Here is a 23,928-nt window from a genome sequence, read left to right as displayed (position 1 = left end):
GAATTAGGAACTACTCAGATGCAAGATGGAGCTGGGTAGAAGAGCACTTTTTATCCCCAAACTAAATATGCAAGGAAACTGCAAGTTTAATGTGTTGCTGCTGTTTGGAAGAGTAAGTTTTTATTTCACTTCTTTTGTATGCAAGGAAAAGTTACAGGCAGCTGGAACTCAGCAATTTATGTTTTCCCACCTGGAATAAAAGTATGAATATCTTAATATGACTGTAGATGTATTAAAGTAGCATATGTTTTACTTACTGGATGTAGATGTGATCATATGCTGGTTCACATCAAATATTATAGAAGAGGCCGCTTTGAGCATTACAAAATGTGCATACTGAATTTTCAGATGATCTCAGCTCCACAGAGAGAACAAATAAAAAGTTTAAGAACGTTTAAACATTTAAAAGAATCTTCTCTTTAAGCTGAGATGCTGTATCTACCATGGACTTTCCATAAAATAAAACTTAGTACCAGCTTTTATCTTTTCCAGGAATATATAGTGCCTTAGATTTTTTGTTTTGTTTTGCTTGTTTTTAAATAAACCATAAATCACTATAAATCCGGGGAAAACAAAGCAGTACATCTGAGGTTAGTTAATTAAATAGTTGCCTGAATGATGATGGAGAGGTTCGCAAAGCACTACTGCATTTCCTCCTGGGAAATGACACCATCATGAGTTATTGCGAGTTGGCACGAGTTTCACTAAATGAGGAAAAAGAATTATTTTAATTATATGGTCTCACTAAAAAAAATGCATTCTTTCCTAAATGCTGTCACTACTTTATGTCAACACTATTTATTCTGAATGAATTTCCCACCTTTAAAAAAAAAAAAGTTTACATAGCTTTTTAAGACTAGAGTACAAGAAGAAAGTGATTTGCCAGTTTCACTTCAAGCGTAATATCATCACAATTAGAGAAATGCTTATACAAAGCAAAAACACCAGGCACTATACTGAGACACAGCATGAAATACCCTTGGCTGACCTCAAAGATTCATAGCCAACAGTGAAGGAATTCAAAGTATAATAGTTTGTCTTTCTGACACGATTCAGTTTTCCACAATGGAAACATCCTAGCAATAAACTAGCAGTCAGGTTTGCTCCTTTTACTAAAAGCAGTGTTAGTGTGATATTTTATCTCATCTTTACCTAGAACCCAAATAAAGGTGTGAAATACATACACTACCTGTTTATGATAATTCTGCTGAGATATATAACAGTGTCAGACAAGAATATGCCCTGGTAATTTCAGCTCATTCATACTGTAAGAAAGCTAAAACTCCAAATGTTTTGAAATTTTTAAAGGGTGGAGAGGGGGAAAAGCAGTTTATTACTGTACTTATACTCAAAAGAAGTTCTTTTAGAAGAATCAGCAGACTAATCAGTCTTAATTACTGTACAGTTATAAATAATTGTAAATCCTTTCACTTCAACAGGGATGTGGTGATGTGCTATAGCTCCTATGCCATACAATGTATTTTCTATCAACCTACCTACCACAAAATTTGATTATATAATTCATGCTGGAGGTAGCACTGAGAGCTACTGTAAGCCATTATACCATTGTTCTTTCATAAATTTTATTAACACCCATGGGTATTAATGTTCAAAATCTTCAAAAAGAAGTTAATTGCTAGGAATAAAATAATGTTCATGCTCTCAAACAGTTAAAACCAACAACGAGAAGAATGTTTTCTCTTCCTCTGAGCAAAAAATGAACTAACTCCCCTCCCAAAAACACGTGAGATGACAGTATCTCAGGTATCCATGAGATCAGAGTTTATCTGCAGCAAACACAGTTAATTAAGGCTTTCTAAAATACAGAAGTCAGTTTACAGAATAAGATCCTTTTTGAAGTCCATATATGCTGCAGAGTGAAAACAGGAACATAATTTCAAGAAATATAGTCCCTTGGTTCTTAATCCAAAAGCTGAGTGCTTTTAGAAATCTCTCCCTTTTTCAGGAATAAATTCAGATAATTCGGGTTAAAATAGTTTACAGCAAAAAGGTATTTTGAGAAAAAAATGCACAAAAAAAAAAAATCTGTGCAAGGCTTAGAAAAAAAATACTCATACACTCTAAGCAATAATAAAATTACTAGGAAAAGAAGAAATATTTGATCTCTTTATCCATTGAGAAAACTTTTTATTATTATTATTTTCCCCACACACCCAAAAGGCTTAAAGATGTATAAAAAAATACTCCAGTTTGCAGATTTTTTATTTCAGCTAATCCTTTATATGAATGCAGTCTGTCAAATAATCACATTCATGTTTTTTTTAGAAAAGACTGGCTATTCTGCCACGTAAATATTATTTGCTTGACTGGGATCCTTTGCCTTTCCACTTTCTTCCTAGCACTCATATCTTATGGAGCTTAATACAGAAACAATAGGGCAAGCACTACAAAATATTATGCATCACTGCAAGTAAACACTGCCTTCAGTGAATCATTATTATCCTGCATCCCTTAAACTTTCTATTTAGGGCTCGTATATCACAGATAGTTTCACCAGCCTGTTTTGCCTAAAAATGGCATCAGCAAGGGCAATTTTTTCAGTTCTCCCACTGAACATTGGCTTACACGGTACTTCATTTATACACAAAAAATACATATCCACCCACACCAAGGGTGTGAGAGCAATGTACCAACTTTACAACAAAACCGAACTGTCAGTTTCTTTCTAGATTGCTTCCAGACTACTCTTTTAGGCTTTTTCTTAAAACAATGATTACAGTCAAGTTTAAATTGCTGGAGTTTAAATTGCTTCATAGACTGGTATATTATATAAATAGCTACAGAAAAATAATTATCCTAAATAAAGATTGTTCACTAAAGTAATATATCTTACTGCCTAAATTCAACAATCTAAAAGGCTGACTTTTCCTTTTTAAAGGATAGTCAAGGTCTATTTTCAAAAAACAGAAATATGCAATACACTATGCTTGTTTGCTATATTTGATTCATTGTTTATAACTAGCAGAAGAAAAACACTGCATAAAAGCAAATGCTCTAAAGAGCTTTAGAACTAGTAGGACCTCACACGATTTGCTACAAATCTTCAGCAACCAATTAGCTCTGGCCAAATATGTCAGTTGCAATTAATTTTTAGTCCCTTTCCCACCCAAGAATAAAAAGCACACACAGATTTACAAAGTATTATTGTGATTAACATAGTATTATTCACAATTTTTGTCTAGAAAAAAAAATCTAAAATATCTAAACATTTGTCATTGCAAAACCTAACCATTTCCTTAAAAACTCCACCTGAATTTTTGAACTCCACTTTATAGCACCCAGGGATGCTTAGCTTCCTTTGCTCTTAGGAAGTTTCAGAAAAGCAGAATGGTCTTCAGGTTCTGTTCAAAAAGATCCTCAGAATTCTTCTGGAGGTTCATAACACTTTTTAAAAAAGTTTTCGGAAGAAATGTAAGCCACACCCAATTAATAGTGGAAAATCAAATATTTATGTTTTTATGTGTGAATCTTAATTATATAACCTACTTTTCTCAATATAAAATCTATTGTGTAACTTCAATTTTAAACCTTGTACCTCTGAGAATTGAAATATGAAAATTTTTATTCTTAAATTCTTATAAACATGTATTTGATAAAAGATGTTAATATTATGCTTATTGTTATGGAAAGGTTATCTTTTGTCTCTGGGGAAAACTGGCAATTCAGCACTCCAGCAGAGAATATTTCTTTGCAACAGACTACAAAACTAGGTTCCAAGCAAGAATATTATCCAAACGCCTCACAGTCTAATCTGCACTTTGTAACTATAAAATAGGTAGAATACAGATGTGAAACACCTGAGTGTTGACTTTACCCAACAAAACATCTCCACTGGTCTTTTTAAATGAAAGTAATGGGTTATTAACATAGGTATCCTAGCTCAGGCTTTGACTTGGCTGGCAAATGAGTTGCACCTTGAAAACAGTTACGCAGGAGACATTTACTGAACATCCACACAGGTGCTTGCTTCTGTTTTGTACATGAAATCATATAACAAGGCTGAGTTCAGCTTTAAATTTTTTCTGTGTATGCACAGGTGAGAGATTTTTCTCCCCGCCCCAGGAAAGAGTAATAAATGACTGATCAAACTAGCTTTGATATTTTGCTTCTGCAAAGAGTGCTCCAGTCCTGCCTGTTCCTGTCTTGCTAGCTATGACATACTGCCACCAGGTGGAGACTACTTACTAAGAAGCTACTTACTTATACATTAAGATAGGGGAGGGCTTTCATAATTCAAAATTGTTTTTGGAAAAAAAAAAAAAAAAAAGTATGAGATTTAAGTCTAACCCTACCTTCATTTAATTAAGACCTTAACCAATACCTTTCCTATCACTAGTATTAAGTCAAACAGAAGCCAAGGACAAAAAATAAAGCCTTCTCAGATTTGACCTTACTAATTCTGAACATACACAAATTAATCTTAAGGACTCTAGTGTGGGGGCTACTATTCAAACAGCTGAAGCACAGCAGAGGTTCTACAGAGCATGACACTACTGTGCTTGTGTCTGTGCATATGCTGGGCAGTGTAACTGCTTAACAGAAACGAAAGGGAAAGTATCAGAACAACCTGCACTTCCGAGTCACTCAACGGATTAGACAGAACCGCCACTTCTCTAGCATATACATTAGAAACAAGACAAGCATGTACTTTAAGTGACAGTGGCAACCCCCTCAAAATGCTCTGTTGTTGACAGTGACCGACTACAGAGTTTTATGGAACCTCTTGATAGCAACTGCTTAGAGTGTTTTGTGGAACCAGCACATTGTTTTCCTCCAGCTCAGCTGTGCCACACGCACTGCAATACAGACAGTTTCAGAAAGCTAACAAAAGCAAATGCAACATCTGAGTAATGTTGCAGATTCACCTGGGAAGGCAATCCACCCATATGCCACTGTCTCTTTCATTGGCCTAGAGCAGGGAGAGATTGTGGCCTTCATCATTAAGACACTAATGGAAGCAGGTGACAACAGCAAGGAGTGGAAGGAAAGGCACAAAGGCTGTAAAAGGGGGATGTTGCCGAGTCAACGCTCGGCTCTCTGGAGATTTGCAGCCAAACACACAGCAACATAAAACAGCACCATCAGATTCTTCAAGAGTATGAGGTGGAGATTATCTGCTCATTCATCTTCACCTCCACTGCAGTCTTCATATCATTCCTACAATTTAGGTTTTATTTGCCCCTTTAATACCTTTTCTGTCCCCTCTTAGATGTTGCAGTAACTAACATCTAAGCCCCTTGGAAGAGCTCCAAGATGCCAGGGAATAGCTCAGTCTGTTCCGCAATGAGCATACTCTGGGAGAATTACAAGAAGCAGTAAGAAATTCCTACCAGTAGGATATGATAAAGCAAAGTGATCAAGATTTCAAAAAAAGCTAAGCTGTCAGTGTCTAACTTGACTATAAGATAGCTCACATGTCCAGCTGGGATAACTAGATTTATTGTATCCTAAGACTCATAATCTTCCCCCAGTAGAGGAAAAGTGCAAGAAAAGGGATGTGTTACAGGAGAAAAGTGCCAGCCCGGTCTTCTACCATGTACGCTGAGTAACTTAAGGACAGACAAACAAATCCTTCTCTTGACTCACAACCACTATTCTACATATATGCAAAATTATGCCTTATAAATATAGAAGTTCTGACTTACAGCTGAGGAATATCACCATCTGTAATTTCATGTTAAATGAAACAGTACTCCAGCATGAGAAGGGAATTGGAGGAGCACGGACAAATAAGGGGAGTGAAAATAAGGCAAGACAAAAAAGTACTGAAGGACTGGGATTGTCACTACATAACCCTCACATCAGGTGCATAGGCACCATGACTGCATAGGCACCAGCAATGCCAGTAAGTTGAGAAATAGCTTTTCCTTCCACAAACCCGCACATTAAGTCAATGTTTTCTAACTATGCAGATAGACCACCTTTTCTTCCCTATCTCTTAACAGAGCATTTAAAAACAAATAATTTTTACTTAAAAATGCAGTTGAGCAAATGATAGAATTTTCAACAGTTTCTTTTCATTTAAAAATTCACCCAACAGTATGGTTGGGTGTCAACAGCAAAAGTTTTACTTCAGACTCAAAGCACACAGCCAGTATGATCCAGATTTGTGCAGCTCGCTTGCTTTTATATATAATAGAATTATTTTCCTCAGATTACTGACATTTTCTTGCATGGCCTCCTCTGTCTTTGCTCTGCCTCATGCAGACATTCAAAGCTTTTTCTGACTGCAATTTGAAAATAATATGACTCAACTAATCCAGTCAACAAAAACAATTTTGAATCTTTGCAGAGTTCTAGCAGCTGTCATCACAGTGAAACAAGAACAAAATCTGCTTTCTTATGCAACATACTCAACATGACACCTCCTAAAATGACTTTTGAGTCTTCATTTCCAACGTGTATTTTCATGGTGTGACCACCTTGCAAGAATACACACACACACACTCCCACCCTGCAAAAGAAAAAAAACAAATAAACACTACATATTTAAGAACAAATGATGAATTAAAAAAAAAAACACATATGAAATTAGAGATTTTATTACAAAATTCAATTACAGCAGCTAGGATAATTAATCTAAAATTTAGAGGGCAAAAACAGGTCTATGTGAAGCTTAAGCAATTAAATACATTGGGCTATTAAAATATTTACAACAAGCTGTTTACATTTCACCTGCAGAGGAAAATTTGTTTGCCAAAAACAATTTAAAGGGAAAATATGAACATAAAATTGTTGCAACTTGATGCAAAATGTCTGCAAATAAGAAAGATATCAATAATTTTTATATGTCTGCCTGTGTGGAAGAAGAGTATTATTAACTCACATCTCTAAACTGTGATTAGACTCTTCGCCGTGCATGGACAACTTCCATACTCTTCGCTGACTTGATATAAATTAAGGGTGTTTTCTTTCTTCTCTATCTGGTGATATTCGTTTTCTGCCCAGTATCTCAGATGCTATTCTCACAGTTCCAGACTGATTTTATTGCTTTAGGGGATGGTAGGGGTTGTTTGCTTATGAGCTAAATAAAGGACTGAATATTGACTAACACAATATCTTTACTGAAAAGAACCTATAAAGGACCATAATTTTATCAGATATCTCTACTATCCAACAATTCAGCTGGCTCTCATCTGAATAATCAGCCAAGTGTTTTTACCTACTTTAAAATCTCTCCTACAACTGACTTTTTTCATCTCTCTAACTCTAGCAGCCTGAATATTTTTAATAAAAAGTACATAGTACTTCTTTCATTTGAGTTGTTCCTGTCTTTTAACTAGCTGTTAACTAGTCAAGAAACAATAAACTGTATTTGTTACAGCTGACACATTCAAAAGTTAACCGCTGACATAGATTTGGCAGCTATCCCAGTACAGGAAAAAAAGGATGTATGGATCAAAACTACTTTGCATTCTGGTCAGAAACACACACTAGCAACATGACAATGAAGAACTTTATACTGGAAAAGATTCCTCTCTTACTGGACTGCATTTGAGGCTAGAGATTAAATAAAGAGCCCAGTTTATTACATCTTTGGTCCATAATAATGATCAAGATTAGAAAAACATGATGCATATTACATGAGATAAATCATAATTTCTAATAAAACAACAGTTGTTCTTGTCAAGCATGAATATATAAACATAGATAAAAATGTTTTTTATGCTTATATATGTGGCTATCAGTAAAAAGAAGCCTTTCTGTTACATGATTTACAAGAAGCATTTAAATAACATGCAAACTTATCACCACTTACAGTCCTCCTACTTCCCCAAAATGTTAGGAACCCCATGGAAGAACATGCTACTCAAAAACTCGAAAAATTAAAAGGCATTATTGGATAAAGAATTTTTAGATCCTCTCAAACTCTGAGAAAGGATGTTCAGCATTTTATTTAGAAACCGTATGCAAATGCTATTCACTTTGCTGACAGTGAATGTCTCTGTAACCCTGACCAAGCTGCATTTCTTTCTGTATCGCATTACTCTGCTGGCAAACACAACCAATACAAACCATAATTTAACATGTTTGGGTCAGGGGAAGTTACATTCTTCTCTACGTGAAGAGTTTTGAGTGCACTTACAGGAGAAAAGCCAAGGAAGGAGTGTGCCCTTTTTTCTTTAGCATAGGGCAGGGTAAGAATCTGTCAGAGACCTGAAGCTGGCACCTCTGCAGGGGCTCTTCACTGTGCCTTTTACATGGTATCACCATCACTGCAGGCAGGGAGACTTCCCCAAATATTCCTTTTAGCATCTTGTGAGAGAACACTGAAGAATATCCAAGCGTAAGAGGAGCCAAATAGGAGTCATATTACTGACTTCAGAGAAGTCATTTCTCCATTTGGGAGTCATCTCATCATCTCTGCAAGTCATCTATGCAAGAAACATAAGTGGAAATATTCATAGATGCTCAGTAGGAGTAGGAGGTGGTGATTGATTTTATGAATTCATGAAATATGATTGATTTTAAATATGTAATTTCAACCATCCTTATATACAGGTTTAAAATGGCTACAGAATCTTTGAGTCTCAAGCTCTTTTAACAGTAGTTAAAACACACTTACAGAAATACTGCTATATCCAAATATATCCAGTAATAACCAAATATACCCAGTAATAAGCTTGAGTTACCTGCATAAGCTAATAAAAGTAGTACAAGCACAGCTGCATTAAGAAATCTCTGCCCTCCCCTCCTTTTTTTCTTTCCCCTCAAAAAAAAAAAAAAAAAAAAAAAAAAAAATCTACTCTTATTTTTCCATAATTCTTTTCCAGGTCTTCAAGACCTGCCTTTAAATAAATTATGCTAATGTTTGTACAACTAATCCCATTTGCAGCACTAGATGACCCCTTCTTGTACAAAGGAGGCAAGGAACACACACACACACACACACATTTCACCCTAACTACTCAGTTCTCTCTCTTGTGCTAGAAGCTCAGGGAACATGTGCTGCAATCTGCAGTCCTGAGCCCTCCCCATTTTTATGGTGAGTTAAAGCAGTCACATAGATTGTAATAACATTTAGTGCCCTCTACCATGCTCATTCAAAACACTTGCAAATAACATTATTTCCTATTTTTATTTTAATGGATATCAAAATAAGTAGAGTTCTTCTTAATATTAGTGATACTGTACTTCAGCGTGTGTGCTAGTGCTGTCTGCGTTAGAACTCTATGTAGAGCTGGACATACACTGCAAAGACAGCTGCATAGCACTAACTCACTATAAATAAAAGGAAACAAAACTCCACAAGGCAAAGGAGGTCCATCTTCTACCCAAAAACTGAGAGAAAACCCCAAAACCATAGACACCTAGTCCAGCAATTTTAGTAATTAAGTTTCTGTGGAAGAAGAAAAAAGATGGTCAAATTGTGAGCCTATCTTTACTGACAGCATCTTTATAACCAGTTGGAATTAGTTGAGAAAGTGTTAGCAGTCCAAAAAAATCAGAAGCAACAAGGAACACCCTTTTGGGACATGGGAGAAAACAGTTTAGTTCTTCTCTTTCAATCTTCAAAGAGATTGGAAAGCTATTATTTTAAAACTATGAAAAAGGTCTTGAAAAGTATTTCATGGTAATTTCTGATCCAGAGTGAGAATACTGAGTGAGGAAACCCTGAAATGTTTACACACAGAGGCTGCAGAGTTTTTCAATGAAGTTCCCACCAATAAGTACACTTATATTTTATTAGTAAAAAGAGTATGCTTCCACTTTATATTCTGTAGAATTAAATATAAGTTTCAGGGGATACTTCCTTGGTATCCTCAAGAAATTCCAAATCATTACACTAGCTAACCAATCTCATCTCAAAGTCCATTCAAGATAGTAACTACTAGAATCAATGTACTAAAATCCCCTATATAACAAAAAAAAGGGCAAATAATTTATGCTTGTACACTTCAACCACTGCATATTTCGGTGTCACTTTTGACTCCATATTTTACCACAAAAGCAGGATGATTGTTAAGGCACTGGACTGAAATCAAACAGTTGGTTCAACTCTAACCTCAATAATGTGACCTTGATAATGTTTCTTTATGTTTCATTTCACAACCATGAAATGGGGTACATCAAGACAACTAAGGAAAAAGAACCACTTGGCATGACTTCTCATTATGTACAGAAATATTTCAGATTCACTTGATAGTTCTAATATACAAAGAAAAACAAACTTTACAAAGCAAGGGCAGCATATATTGATATTCCTGCTTTACAAGTTTTGACAAAATTGTAGCAAGATTCAATATGTTAAGTGAGGCTTACTGGCTAACATGCAACACTAACAATCTTCTCCTTTCTGGTGCCATGTGAGTTCATCCAGAGCACACAATAAACTGTATCAACTGGCAAATTTCTGAGACACAAATTAAGTTGTTTGTATTAAGTGACAAAACATGGCAATAGGAGAAGGTCTCTTGCTGCTAGCAAGGTGCTAGCAATAACTCTAGTGTGTCTTATAACTCTTCATGAAATAATCCTTCTCTATTTTAAACATCTTCCTGTTTTATTGTCAAGGATTGGAATTAAACCTATTAAATTTAATCTATAGTTTTATTTGTAGAAAGAACAAACAGTTTAAGCGAAACTAAATAATACATTTAAAACACTTTTAAAGAATTGATAATTTCATACAGCTGGGTTTTCATTTCTTACTGATAGTTCATTTCCTATCAGTTATACCAGTATGAATCTTGTACTACTTGTTTTCCAAAAGGATACCATTTGACTCTTACAACATCCATAAACACTGCATGGGTACTCAAAGGAGCATCTCACAATAAGTGCCTACAATAATGATAGTAAAGGTCAGCATGACCTCCTAGAATTTCTAGAATAACATCAAGTGTTATAAAAGACAGCTCAATGTTTAGGACGCTACCCTAAAACTCCAGAAATCGGAACTGATTCTGATTTATTGCTTGGTGTGACATTTCCTCTCCTTGTGTCAGGAATGTACAGCTCTGTAACAAGCTACCTGTGCCTGTGGCCATTAGCAGGCCTGTGGATGAGTATGAGACACAGTTCCCTTAACACTGGTATATCAATATGGATCCTGTTGCACAGGATATGAAACTGTTTTATGGAAGGCTGGAATTTTCTTCCCGGTCCTGACAAGAGAAGTCACTCTGTGCCAAACTGCTGTGCCATTTAGATTTACTGGTTTAGGTCTTTTTTAGCTTGAGGATCTTTGTACTGTGCCCCTGTGCAGAGCAGACGTACCCCTCATCTTGCTGTGGCTGTGTCAACATAATCTTTGGCAGGCAGATGCATGTTTTGAGCTGGCCAAATACAACCTAATAGCAATTTGTGCATCTGTAATTAGCACAACACTGGGCTAAAGCTAATAAGCCCTGACAACAGTTTGTTCAGCAGTGTCACAGGAAAGGCAGTTTCACAGGTTTTCATTTGGAGATAATTTTGTGTTAACTGGAAGCATAGGCAGGATGAGTTTGCATTTGCCTGGAAAAGACCATGTGGACATAACACAATGTCTGGGTTCTCCATTTCTCCAATGGTCAGATTGCAGGTCTTAAGAGGATAAATATATTTCATACTGAGAGTTCCTCAATGTTACTGATATATACAGGGTGGCATATATATGTCCCAGGGACGAGTAGAAGCAATTTTAGACTTCATAAATATTACTGAGCAGATACTTATGAAATATACATTTAATAGAGAACTTCACAGGCAAAATGAAAGTTGTCTTGATTGCTCCGATCTGGAGAAGCTAGATCCAAATTAAACACATCAAGTCTTCAGCTTTGCTTAGCCTTCTCTAGCTTTTTTCTTCAGGCTAACAACAAAGATGCCATTTGTGTCAGTTATAATAACACATTTCATTGTGTGGATGTTTATGCATATGACATTAAATGGACAGATCATCTACTTTTCCAAAGACAGCTACTTTGAGACTTGCATTCTTCTAACAAAAACAAACAACACACTAAACCAATGAGTATTTTACTCATTTCCAGCAAATCACAAGTTTGTTTGTTTTTGTTTTCCTCCAGTAGACTCAGCCCTTTTATTGCCAGGTTGCTTTACAGACAACTTAGATTACAAAACAAAAAAGGCTAACAGTTTAGTATCAAAAGTTTTACTACATAAAAATATTTACTTCCACAAAACTATCCCCTTAAAAAAAAAATCAACTTAAATTATGCAGTTGCACTGCGCTATGCAAGCAAATGGAAACACTGGAAACACTGCTGGAGGAGAGAAATTCTGCCAAAACAACAGATGTAGGGCAAAGCTCAGAGTTAACTCAATGAATCTGTGAGAAGGTTAACTGTTTCCTTTCTCGACGTATTTCTTGTAAGACATAAGCTCCACCAGAAGTACTTTTAGACTATCAAGATAAAATAACTCCTTACAGAATCAGAAAGGAAACCTTACACAAATACATTCCTTAACAACTAAACACAAAATGATTAAAAATGTTCATTTTTTTTTTTACTATGAAAAATACCTTTTGCTTCACTCAGCAATTCATTAGAACAACTTACATTCCCATTTTTGCTGTTTTAACAATTCTTTATCATAGATACTCTCAGCTATGAAATAAACAGATACATCCAGAAGACTCATGCAATAATTTTGAAATACTGTTTTTTTAATTATACAGGAATTAAAACAAATTACTTATAAACCAGGAACATTCACTTATGTTTGCATGTGGTTACTGTTCAAATGGAAAAACAAAGAACAAGCCCACATCGCCATGAACCAGTAAACAATTGTGAGAATGCCTAGGTGACTCTACTAGAGGTCCTACAGCCACATGTTCTTTAGATGTGATCAGGGTTTTCCTAAATGCAAGCAGTGGGTAGAAGGAATAGAATTACATTTTACAGAGAAAGACATCACGCAGCATATGCACACACCTGCTTTCTCCAAACACGGCCCTTAATGTTGACTCTGCTTCTAGAACAGCCCAATTGATTTTTGTTCTGTCTTCAGTGCATAGGTGTTCCTTTTACAAAAATACCACTCAGAGCTAAAGACAAAAGACCTGTCATGCAGAAGATGCCTGCAAATAAAGTCAAGTCTTCCAGACCTGAGAATGAAGTTTCACAGCCATTACATGAAACAGTGTGTGATGCTTCAAAATATACCTGGAATACAAAAACAACTACATTTTTATAAGATGACAAAAATTTTTTTTGAGTAAAACATGGACTCTCAGAAAAGGTTAGATGTTACATCCTGCTGTTTAAGTTCCCCTCCCACCCTTTTTTCATCAGTAAACCAGTGTTGTAATGAGCAAAAAGTATCCACTGGCACAGCTACAAAACTCATAATGTCCATTCTTACTGGCAAAAGTAGGATATCGCTGCACAAATCAATGGCTCCATAAGGTTGACAAATACAGGTACTCCTGCTGCTGCCTGCAGGCCACATGTAGTAGATACAGTGTGATAAGGGACAGCACAAAAGGAAAAATCAATTAAAGGTTTCAATCATTTAAGGATATTACTGCTTGAGTGTATACATAATGTAATATTCTACCGAAGTACCACATCTATGTCTCTACCTGACAGTCAAGTCCACTCTTCAAATAAATCTGCAAAACCAACTTTCACTGACTAGGGTGCAAAAGGAGAATACCTAGCAATTTTTCAGGACTATACTGAGTGTGATTCATAATCTGGAAAACAGTTACAAGATCATTCAAGGTACATTAAAGTGATTAATAATCACTGACAACACACACAAAAAGATCTTTAGAATAATGTTTATATAAGAATACAGAGGATATATTATTTGGGGTTTTTTTAGTCTACATAATAACTATATTGTATCTCTTGGGCACAGAAAATCTGGTATCAGAACTTCTCTATCCAGCAGCAAAAGGGCTTTTATTCAATAACAAAACAGATTTGCTCTTATACATAGTAGACGAACTGTTCACAAAAATAAATAAATAAGGCTATCACAATTTGGCACCTAAATGGCTGCTTAGTATAAAGCAGGTTAAGTCTCAGGTCTCAATACATAGATCATAGTCTTTTGCCATATTACTAATGCTTTAAAGTGATAAAGAAAAGTGAGTATAATAAATTTATTTTACCAACAGCAATGTGCATACAAATAGTACTTTCATATGCTCTCACCAGTATCATGCACTCAGAATTGAAACCTACTTGTACCATGATGTAAAATAAACATCCACAATTTCTTTTTGAAGGAACAGTAAAATAAAGTCAAGTCAGCAATTGGTTTAGGATAAGTACATACAAAAAAAAAAAAAAATCACCCTGTAAGAGATTCTTCAAATCCAGCAATGTAAATTCTGTACATACAGATGCTGTACAATCCAAAAATATACACAGAAAAGTAATACAGAGGGGCTAGGGAGGATTCCCTAAACCACATGCTGAAAGCTGTTGAACAACAATGTTGAATTGCCATAAACTGGCAAAAACACATCTAACATCCGATCATTCGGACAAAATGCTTACAGATACAGGGACATGATCTGAATACTGAATGTCTTAGGAACAATTCTGACTGCTAGCACAATACCACAGACCAAATCAAAAAACAACAAGTAAATCAGAACAATCAAAAACATGAATAAAACTGAACAATTTCCCTTCCTCCTCCCCCCAAAAGGTTAACCCATGAGCTGGGCAGACACAACCTAGCAAGACTTAAATGTTTAATAGCAGGAAGCTCAAGATCATAGTGTGTTCCCAGGGTGGGAGGGAAATGCAATCAGTAGCTTTGGTTTTATTATTAAAAACTGAGAAATGCACCCTTTTGGTTTTATGTATCATCTTGAATAGAGCATGGCATACAAGAACATCACTCTTGCCCTTAGTTCTCTTGTACTGCGGGATTAGCGCTACACTTTCTCAGCACTATGCCTGCCAGTTAGATACGCATAAAGCTAGAGCTTGATTTTCTGTACTTTGGTAAATCAAAATCCTCCCATACTCTCAAGGGAGTTATACAACTTTTAAAAGCTTCAATCAGGCCCTGAAAGCTGCAATCAGCACAACCCCTGAAACAGGGCTCTTGCCACACAAGGCTCCCAGCAGCTTCTGGGGGAGCTCCACATTCTACAGAATTCCATCAGCAGAAGTCATTTCACAAAACAGTTCTTGGAAAATAACTTATACAGCAGAGAGATAAATACACCATACACACTACAGATAGTTATCACTGGGAAAAGAAAATCAGCACTTGATTTTCAGCTATTTCAGATATATTTAGGATATCATTCCACAAACATAATCATAGGAGAACATGAATTATTACATTATTCATAAAATTCAGAGTTTACTGATGGCAATGCCCAGTTGGGCAAAATTCATCTGGAATATGAGATCCTAGCTTATGTTTACAAAATTAGAATGTATGAAAAACAGAATGCCAAAAAAGTGAAACATTAATGCCCTATACAAAAAAAAATTACTGATGTACTAAGCAAAAAAAGTACACACTGTTTCAGTGCCATGCGATTTTACCTTTGTATCTCTCCATTATTGCTGCATATGCAAATCAATTATTCAATGATGCATATTCTAAGAAGAAATTTCTTCCATTTTCAAAGAGATGCAGACAAGTGAGGAAGAATATTCAGACATTCAAAAAAAAGACAGGAAAAAGGAATTTTGAGCGCCAAAAACCTGTATTTATGAAGTTTTCTTCCAAATAGCAGTAACAGACACCTTGTATCTACATTCTGCAATATTTAGTGACACCAGCAAAATCTGCAATATCTACAAGGAAAAGATTCTCACAAATCAGAAATAAGATCATCTACACAACACCTACTGATGGGCAAGAGAGACTGCAATAATTGCATTTTCCAGAAAGCACCATTCAGCAATCTTCAATTATTCTTCTCTTATACTTTGAGAATCTTTGCATATCATAGAAATACATCATTTGATTAGATCTCCAGGGCATTCTGAAGATTAAATGTAATCCTTTCACAAAAGGACATATCTTTAAAGTAACTATGTTTCGTGTTTCTCATTCTTAGAATGCTCCAGAATCACGGATTTTATGAATAGAAATATTTTTGTCCTGAAGTTATTTATAATCACTTTATACCCATTTACTCACTTATCAGCATTTTCCTGTCTCTCAAGTATCTCTGCACGCTCCCTATGTTCCTCCCTGGGGTCTTGACAGTAATCACATACCTTTCAGCCCTCATTTTAGTAGGGTAACTATTCAAACACTTCTCTCCATATCTGTGTTATATCTACATGGAACACATTCTACAAGCATCTCTCCATATACTGTTTTATGTTTCTCCCTCTCTCCAGAGACTTTGCATTTAAAAATTAAGTTCAAACTCACTTTACAAAGCTCTTTAAAATAAAATCAAAAGAAAAAGGCAAATTCAGCTGCAGTACCATGGTATATGAAGCTAACACATCTGTAATTGCTTGCGCCTTGACTGAATATGGTGCAACATGTTTTAGTAGAGATAAAACTGATGGCAGCAATTTTGTTTTTAAACTAGATTGAAAGCATATTCCAAATGGCACAAGAGTAAACTATTAAGGGAAGCATTTCTACGCATGAATTCCATGTATGAGCGTCAGCTTGTAGCCAAACAATTCTTACTGTTACTTAAGCTATAAGTATAATGTAAATATTCTGTTTAAAACTAGCTAAATACTATTTTTGAAAAGGGAATTTTCATTCATATCTATATATTATTGATCTATTAATAGTGTATCATGCTGAATATTTCTGCTGAGTGGCAAAAATATTTATCAGACTTTGTCAGCTGTTGAGCAATATTTTTCAGGTAATTACAATAACAGATAAAAACAGGGTATTCAGCTAAAATTATAATAGAAAGGTAGTTAAGAGAAAAAATAAGTCAACAGCAAGAAAGAGCCACTCCACTCCCCTCCCCTCTCCCCTCCGCACCAGCCCCATTTCTGAAAAATACACTGCCACTAAAACAAATATAAATGAATACATCCATTTTTTTTTTTTAAATGAAAAGACAGCTTTTGAAGGAATATATGCAGCCCTTGGATAAGAGGAATCACTCCAACAAAGATAAGGCAGAAACAATGAATAAGATGAGCAAACCTCCAAAGCACTTATTGTAGATTCCCAAGTTTTTTTTTTTTTTTTTTGGGCATTTTCCATCAGAAATTGGTTATTTCAAATCTGATCTTACTTACACCACCAAAACTGGCGAAACATCACAGCCTTAGATAACAGAGCTCCAAGCCTGCTGAAATGATTTGTTCAAACATGTTTTTAAAAGGCTCGATCTCTTCAATCTAACTGCACTACTGCTTGTGTGTTGTACTGAAGAATAGATGAAATCAAACTGCTTTTTTCTTTTCTAAGAAGTGCAGAAACAGGTAAACGACCACAGAGCTTTTTCTTATCTATCACAGTAGTACTGGGTTTTTAATAGGCAGAAACTATGCCATGATTTTTAGTTCATACGCTAGACTGACTACCTTCTTCCCGAATTCAGTGATGCAAGACATGGTAAAATAATTGCTGTTAAAGAACAAGTCCTGTTTGTTTCTCCAACAAGCACAGACCTACTGAAATCTGTGGAAATGCTCCCCTAGCTAACATCAGCTGAGCTTGCCAATACAGCCCATATTCATTTCCATATTTAATAACTACCTCATAAATAACTCACTCTTCAATATATATATTTTTACTTCATATTCTCAGTTCAAGCTACTTATTCATTAATGATGTAAATTTTGATGCATGAATGCATAGAGTTGCATTTCCTGTTAGCAAACACTTAAAGAAGTGTTATTTTCCCAAATCACAAGAGCAGCACCATAAAGGAACAGCATCTTTCAAATCCCAAGGTCCTCCAAAAACAAAAGCTATTCATCTTCTGCCACATTGAAAGGTACTTTCCCCACAGTCAAAATTCATTTAACTCACCTAACTCCTGCTTAGCATAGCAGCCTCTAGAGCAGCCCAGCCAGGAACACTCCCATAGAGCTACTTAAGAATAGATATTCAAAACCTCAGGGTTTCATTAAATACACTTTTCTAAAAAATAAAGTTAGACTTGTGTCCACACATGCACATTTCCCCCACCCCTTTCTGTATCATCTAGAAGCAGATTTTAAATTCATTTTTTTTCTAGCACAAAATGATTTTAGGTGTCATCACAAATAGCTATAATTGGAGAACAGACTTTGCCTGTTCCTGTTCTTCTTGTTTCTCTAACTCATTTATTCTTCTCATTCAATAACTTAAGAACTAGATTCTGATCTCCTCTCCTCTGGTACAAATCAAAAAAAAAAAAAAAAAAAAAAAAAAAAAAAAAAAAAAGGTCTTCCCCAAGTAAAATAAAGTCATGAACCAAAATAAGCTAATTTGGTTGATAACCAATATAAAAATTAAATGCTAAACAAAAATAAGCAGCTTGATGTCTTATTCTTGAGGATATTTTATTCAAGATGTTAGAGCATAACATGAGAAGAGTACCTTGCTATTTTAAATTATTTTATTATTTTCTATTATTTTCTGAGATGTTTTAAGAATATCCACATCCACAATATTACATGCAACTGAGCCACAAAAAAAAAAAAAAAGGCACAGAAAATAAAACACAGTTGGGAAGAAATAATTATGTTACTGAAGGTAAGCACCTTCAGATTCTTGAAGAGCAAGTAGTTCTTCAAATGTTTTACTTATCTCTCAAAATTATTATCTATTTTAAACTAAAGCATGGAATGATTTCAGTCAACTACCTAAAGAAGAAAGCAGTTAAACATACAAGAAAAAAAGAAAAGGAGACATCAAATTAATTGATTAGGTCAAAATCAGCTCAAAACTAATTGTTTGGGTCAAAAGAAGAGTGCTAATATGACGCTTTGTGACTGATAAGGCAACATTTAGTGTGTAAAATGTAAATGGGACTTCAAATTTTGGATGTACCAGGGTAATCTCCATTTCTCCCATCAAGTCCCTTCAAGTTTTTGAATTTTAGGGGTTATCAAAAATAAAATCCAAATGACTTGTAGCATATAAACCCAGTATGCTCATGATATCCTTCATGGTATGCTTCATCAACTACACTACCTTAATATTATAATATGCATGTGTTCTAAAAAAGTTGGCCACCATCTCTGGCATAAATTAGGTCACAAATACTACTTAAAATACTGATAGGAATTATAATCCACATCCTGTGTTTGGAGAAGTATATTTCTTATTCTGTCACACTGTACCCTATAGTGGATTTTCAACTGACAATCACAATTTACAAGGCACTTATAACATCCTATTAACTTGACTTGATTATTCTGGAATCAAATCACATGAGATGAACATTACTGGAGGACTACTGGAGTAAATTGGAAGAAAATCAGTGAGTAAACATGAATCACCTGGGAAAGGTGCCTCAAGGGAAAGGTCGATGAAAGGCCAAATAAATATCAATTCTCTAGATGTTTGTTAAAAGAGATGGCCAAGAAAAGCAAATCACAATTTCATCATCACGCTACAGTAACATTCCCATAGTTAAAATGATAATTTACTTAAGTTAACCATTTTTTAAGAGGGAAAAGAAAAAACAAGTTCTTATAAAAGAAAGTAATAGAGACTAATCTAAAATCCTTTCATGCTTCATGGTCACCGCAAAAACTGAAACATCTCTAAATAAAGCATTTTGCATAGCAGCACATTAAATAAAACCCTCTTTTTATTTCTTGGCCATCCACTCTCAAGACTATCTGTGAAGCATCTCACTGCTGAAAGCTTACTGGCTGATATCTGGATGCTTGTCTTCACCTGATGAGGAACTACATAGTCCAAAACAACTCTGAAACTTCCTTTTTTTTTGGTGGGGGTGGGCAGTGAGGAAGGGTTGGGAAGGAAGGGAAACAGATGGGGGAAGGCAATAGGCTGATACCCATTTTTATTTATTTCAGCTGTTATCCAGGAACTGGTAACAGAAGAACGATTACAGGAAGTTTCAGGGTATGTCTAGGATTTTAGCGTGAAACTGGAATAAAATGAATAGGTCCACTTAATTCGGAGGATAAAAATCCCACCAACTTTAAAAACTTACATTTTCACATATTCTCTACACAAAAAGCAGCAAGAAAAAGAAAGAAGGAAATGACTGTACTGCGAGATATGAGATGCACATATTCACAACTCTTTAGGGAGAAATGTTCCTTATTAATTTAAAATCCTCCATGAGCATTTGCAAAAAGACACTCTTCAGAAGAAGACAAAAACAACAAACAAGAATCCTCAATACCAAAGCAGTTGGAAGATGAAATTTAAAGTACTATTAGAGAACAAGGACTCACTCCAGTGAATCCTCTCCTTCTAGATATGCCAAGAATAAACTCTACCAGAGAAGCATTTTCTATTACAGCTTAAAAAAAAAAAAAAAAAAAAAAAAAAAAAAAAAAAAAACCACACACACACACACACTAAATATCTAGGTGTTATATACAGAGGCCCTAAAAAATCAGGAGACCACAACGTATGAATATGTCCATTTCATTCACTGAGTCAGTGACCCAGGCAAAAAAAAAAAAAAAAAAAAAAAAAAAAAAAAAAAGCACCACCACACTGCTCCTTTTCAATGTTGTATCACCACAGACTAACACAGACTCAGAGAGAGGTTTCTTGCCTTTTTTTTTAAAAAAAAAGAAAGCAAAATTAAATTTGTGCCTTTTCATGCTGAATGAATTGTCTAGACAGCTTTGAAAGGTTAAGAAAAAAATCTTTTTGTTTTAGCTTAATAACATTGCCATTTAAAAAGAACTTGCCCCTTATGATGAAAGTCAGGGGAGAGAAAATTTGGTCCCGTTAGGGAATTACGACATTCACAAGCTCTTTACTTTAGGGACCTGGGAGAGGGGGTTGCTGTCAGAGATTGTTTTCAAGCCATGATGACAGTCTGACACATCACTGTTTCTTTTCCCCAATCTTAGACAATAGCACTTCTCAAAGAAAAAGCTTCATTCATGGTTTCAAAAAAAATCTACTGAAACTATATTCTTAAAAAAATTAAATCATGTATTTAAGTCTTTCAGTATTTCCAAAGCAAATAATCAGCATCATGTTACTCAGTTTTTCTTAAACATCCACACACTTCTCTTCCTCTACTTCTACCATAAAACATCATCATAATAATCTTTTATTACTCAGATAATATTGTTTTTCTTTATAAATAAGATAAAAGCTTCAGTTGATGATGTGTTTCTTGTTACTGCATTCCCAAAATAGGATAAAACTAGAATAGACTCTGGGATTATCTGAATCACTTCAAGAAATTCTCAGGATTACCTAAAGGAAGTGTTAAAAATAAGAATTACACACTCAATCCCTTGCCAAGACAAGCTTATTTTCCAAGATTGCTGTAAAATTTTCCTTGCCCTTAGCAACCTAAATGGGAATATTTTCCATATGCAGATGTTTCTTGCACTTCCATTTACTATTCCTTGCTGTGGATAAAGGCTGCATGCTCCCAATATTTCTGCAACCACTCTAAAATATCACCCCTCTTTCTATAAGAATTAACACCCTTTATATATAAAAAAAAGCTTTTTGAGTTGACCCAAATAACAACTTACTATTAATATTAGATTTATGAAGCTTTCCTCCCCTCCTTCCTATCTCCCTCTAACTTCTTGGCATTTTAAAACCCTCAGCCTGATTAATGACAACGAGAAGCTCACTCCACTGTTTATCTCCTGGTGTTTGCAAGGCCGGGATAGCAGAACTGTGCAATCCTGCCGTGCTGCAGCAATCACACTTCACAAACTAGCTTTCTGCAATCCCTCCTGTATAGGAGCCGCAGACCCTTCTCTATGCACACTGCACCCAGGTAGATCAAGGCAAAGAGCGAAGAGCTCTTGCTTTTCTCTTCCCTTCCTCCTCTGCCATCCCAGAGCTGGCTGTGCAGAAAATCCTCCGGATTCTCCCTGAATTACTAATCGGGAGACCTCCGGAGCTCACTGAGAGGTGGCCAGAGGCACAGAGGCATTTTCGCATAAATTTAAAGCAGCTGGTGCCTCTTTGCTCCTTGTCAATGAAACAAAATGTCTGTGTGGTAAAACGTTTGAGAAATAATTGCAGCGAAGACAGATCTACAGAACCGCAGCTTTCATACCTTCTCCCATCCCATCCCCTTCCCTCCCCCCCCCCCCTTTTTTTTTTTTTTTAAGCGCAACAGATCCCCCGGCCGCCCCGCAGCCCCCGGCTCAGCCCTCGCGCTGCAAGGGGACTGCGCCTACGCGTGCGCGTCTGCGCGCGGCTCTCCGCGCCCGCGGGGGCCGCCCCGGCCCCTGCCCGCGGCCCGGGGGAGCGGCCGCCGCTGCCCGCGCCGCCGCCGTGGAGCTCTGCCGCCCCCTGCTGCAAGGCGGCGGCGGCAGCAGCGAGGGGCGAGCGCGGACGCCGCTGCTCCGACGCCTTCGCTCGCTCACGTTTATCCGTTATTTATTGAAACAATAACAACAACAACTCCCCTGGGGGGCTCCGAGCGGCGGCCCTCTCCCCTCGCGCCCGCAGCCTTTCGGAGCCGCCTCGGAGCTCACCCCGCGGGACGCAGCGGCGCTTCAGGGACCCAGCGCCGTCCCCAGCGCTCGCCACGAAACTTGCCGGAGCACTTGGAAACACGGCGGTGCGTGCGGGAGCAGGGCCGAGCCCGCAGCGCCGCCGCGCACCCGCGAGGGGACCGCGCGCTGCGCAGCGGGAGCGCAACGGCCGCCCCGCGCAACGGCTGCCCCGCGCGGCGAGGGCAGCGCGAGCTTCGCCCGCTCCTGCGCGGGGATCCCGGCGGAAGGACGGACGGACAGACAGACTTAAGCGCGGCTTTCCTCGCGGACAGCGCAGAGAGCACCTCTCTTTCGCTCCCTAGAAGCCCACGTTGCCTTTTCACCTCGGGCGGACGCCTATTTGGAAGCACAACCCCGACAGTGATTTATTTATTATTTATTTATCTCTCGGAATCCCTCCCACCTTATCATCAAGGAACTTAAAAAAAAAAAAAAAAAAGGCGAAATCTCATCAAAATCCCATGTCAAGGCAGCCAAGTGCGCTTAGCACCTTCCAGGTTTCTTCTCTTCCTTATAATCGATTTCCCACCACCCCTTCTTGGAGACTGTTATAAAAAAGAAAGGAGGGGGGAATAAAACAAGTTTCAGCTCCTCTTTGGTGGGGTTCCAGGGAAAATCAATTGCTGCGATTCTTATTTTTATTTTTCCCCACGTTTCTTCCCCCATTAAGCCGAGTGGACGAGCGAGCAGGCAGAAGAAGCAGCAATAACATGAGATTAAAAAAAATAAAATAAAAAATAAAATAAAAAAGGAGAAGAGGCGGCAGCAGCCCCGCTCCTACCTTGCCCGCCACTGAGGAGCAATCCGAGCAGGTAGAGAGGCAGGAGGCTCATGTTCAGCAGCTCGCGCTCGTGGACAGTTCCCAAGTTGGAGGTGCTCAGCCCGGCAGCCCCCGCCGCCCGCCCAGCCCGCGCCGTCCCGCGCCAGCCCCGCACCGCGGAGCGCCGCTCGCCGAGTGGCTCCCGCCGCCGCTCCGTGCCGCACTATATCGGCGAGGCGGCGGCGGTGGCGAGGGGCGGGCACACGGCGCCCGCCGCGCGGATCCCTCCGCGGCACACGCGCGGCCGCACCACCCGCCAGGGGGGCGGTTCCTCCGCCGCTCCGAGCGGCGGGAAGCGGCGCGGGGGCTGCGCTGGGGGCGCCCGGGGAAGGAGGCGGCGGCAGCGGCTACCGAGGAGCCCCCCGCAAAGCGGGAGACGGGGAGAGCTGGGGGCTGGAGCGGTGCTGCGGCGCCTGGGCGGCTCCAACGGCTCCCCCGGAGCTCCCGTGAGGGGGCGGTTGGCGGGGGCGGTTGGGCGCCCGGCGGGCGGGAGGGGAGGAGGGGGCGGCCGCGCTGCGCGCCGTGCCCGGAGCCTCT

At 37.8% G+C, this 23,928-nt stretch overlaps 1 protein-coding gene across 2 annotated transcripts in view; it reads right to left on the bottom strand.

Annotated features, from left to right (window-relative positions):
• The window catches only part of NCAM2 (neural cell adhesion molecule 2), a 261,042-nt gene extending 237,552 nt beyond the window's left edge, over nt 1–23,490 (bottom strand). For both annotated transcript variants that reach the window (XM_010220023.2, XM_088529801.1), the window contains exon 1: nt 23,353–23,490. In XM_010220023.2, coding sequence (XP_010218325.1) covers nt 23,353–23,404 — 52 coding nt within the window. In that variant the 5' untranslated portion in view covers nt 23,405–23,490. The remainder of the gene's footprint in view (nt 1–23,352) is intronic.
• Between the last annotated feature and the right edge of the window lie 438 nt (nt 23,491–23,928).

Source organism: Tinamus guttatus, unplaced genomic scaffold (assembly GCF_059628265.1).
Source record: "Tinamus guttatus ecotype Peru unplaced genomic scaffold, ASM5962826v1 Tinamus_guttatus_pri_ptg000347l, whole genome shotgun sequence".
In the NCBI taxonomy this organism is placed as follows: domain Eukaryota; kingdom Metazoa; phylum Chordata; class Aves; order Tinamiformes; family Tinamidae; genus Tinamus; species Tinamus guttatus.
This window is presented reverse-complemented; position numbering and strand designations above follow the sequence as displayed.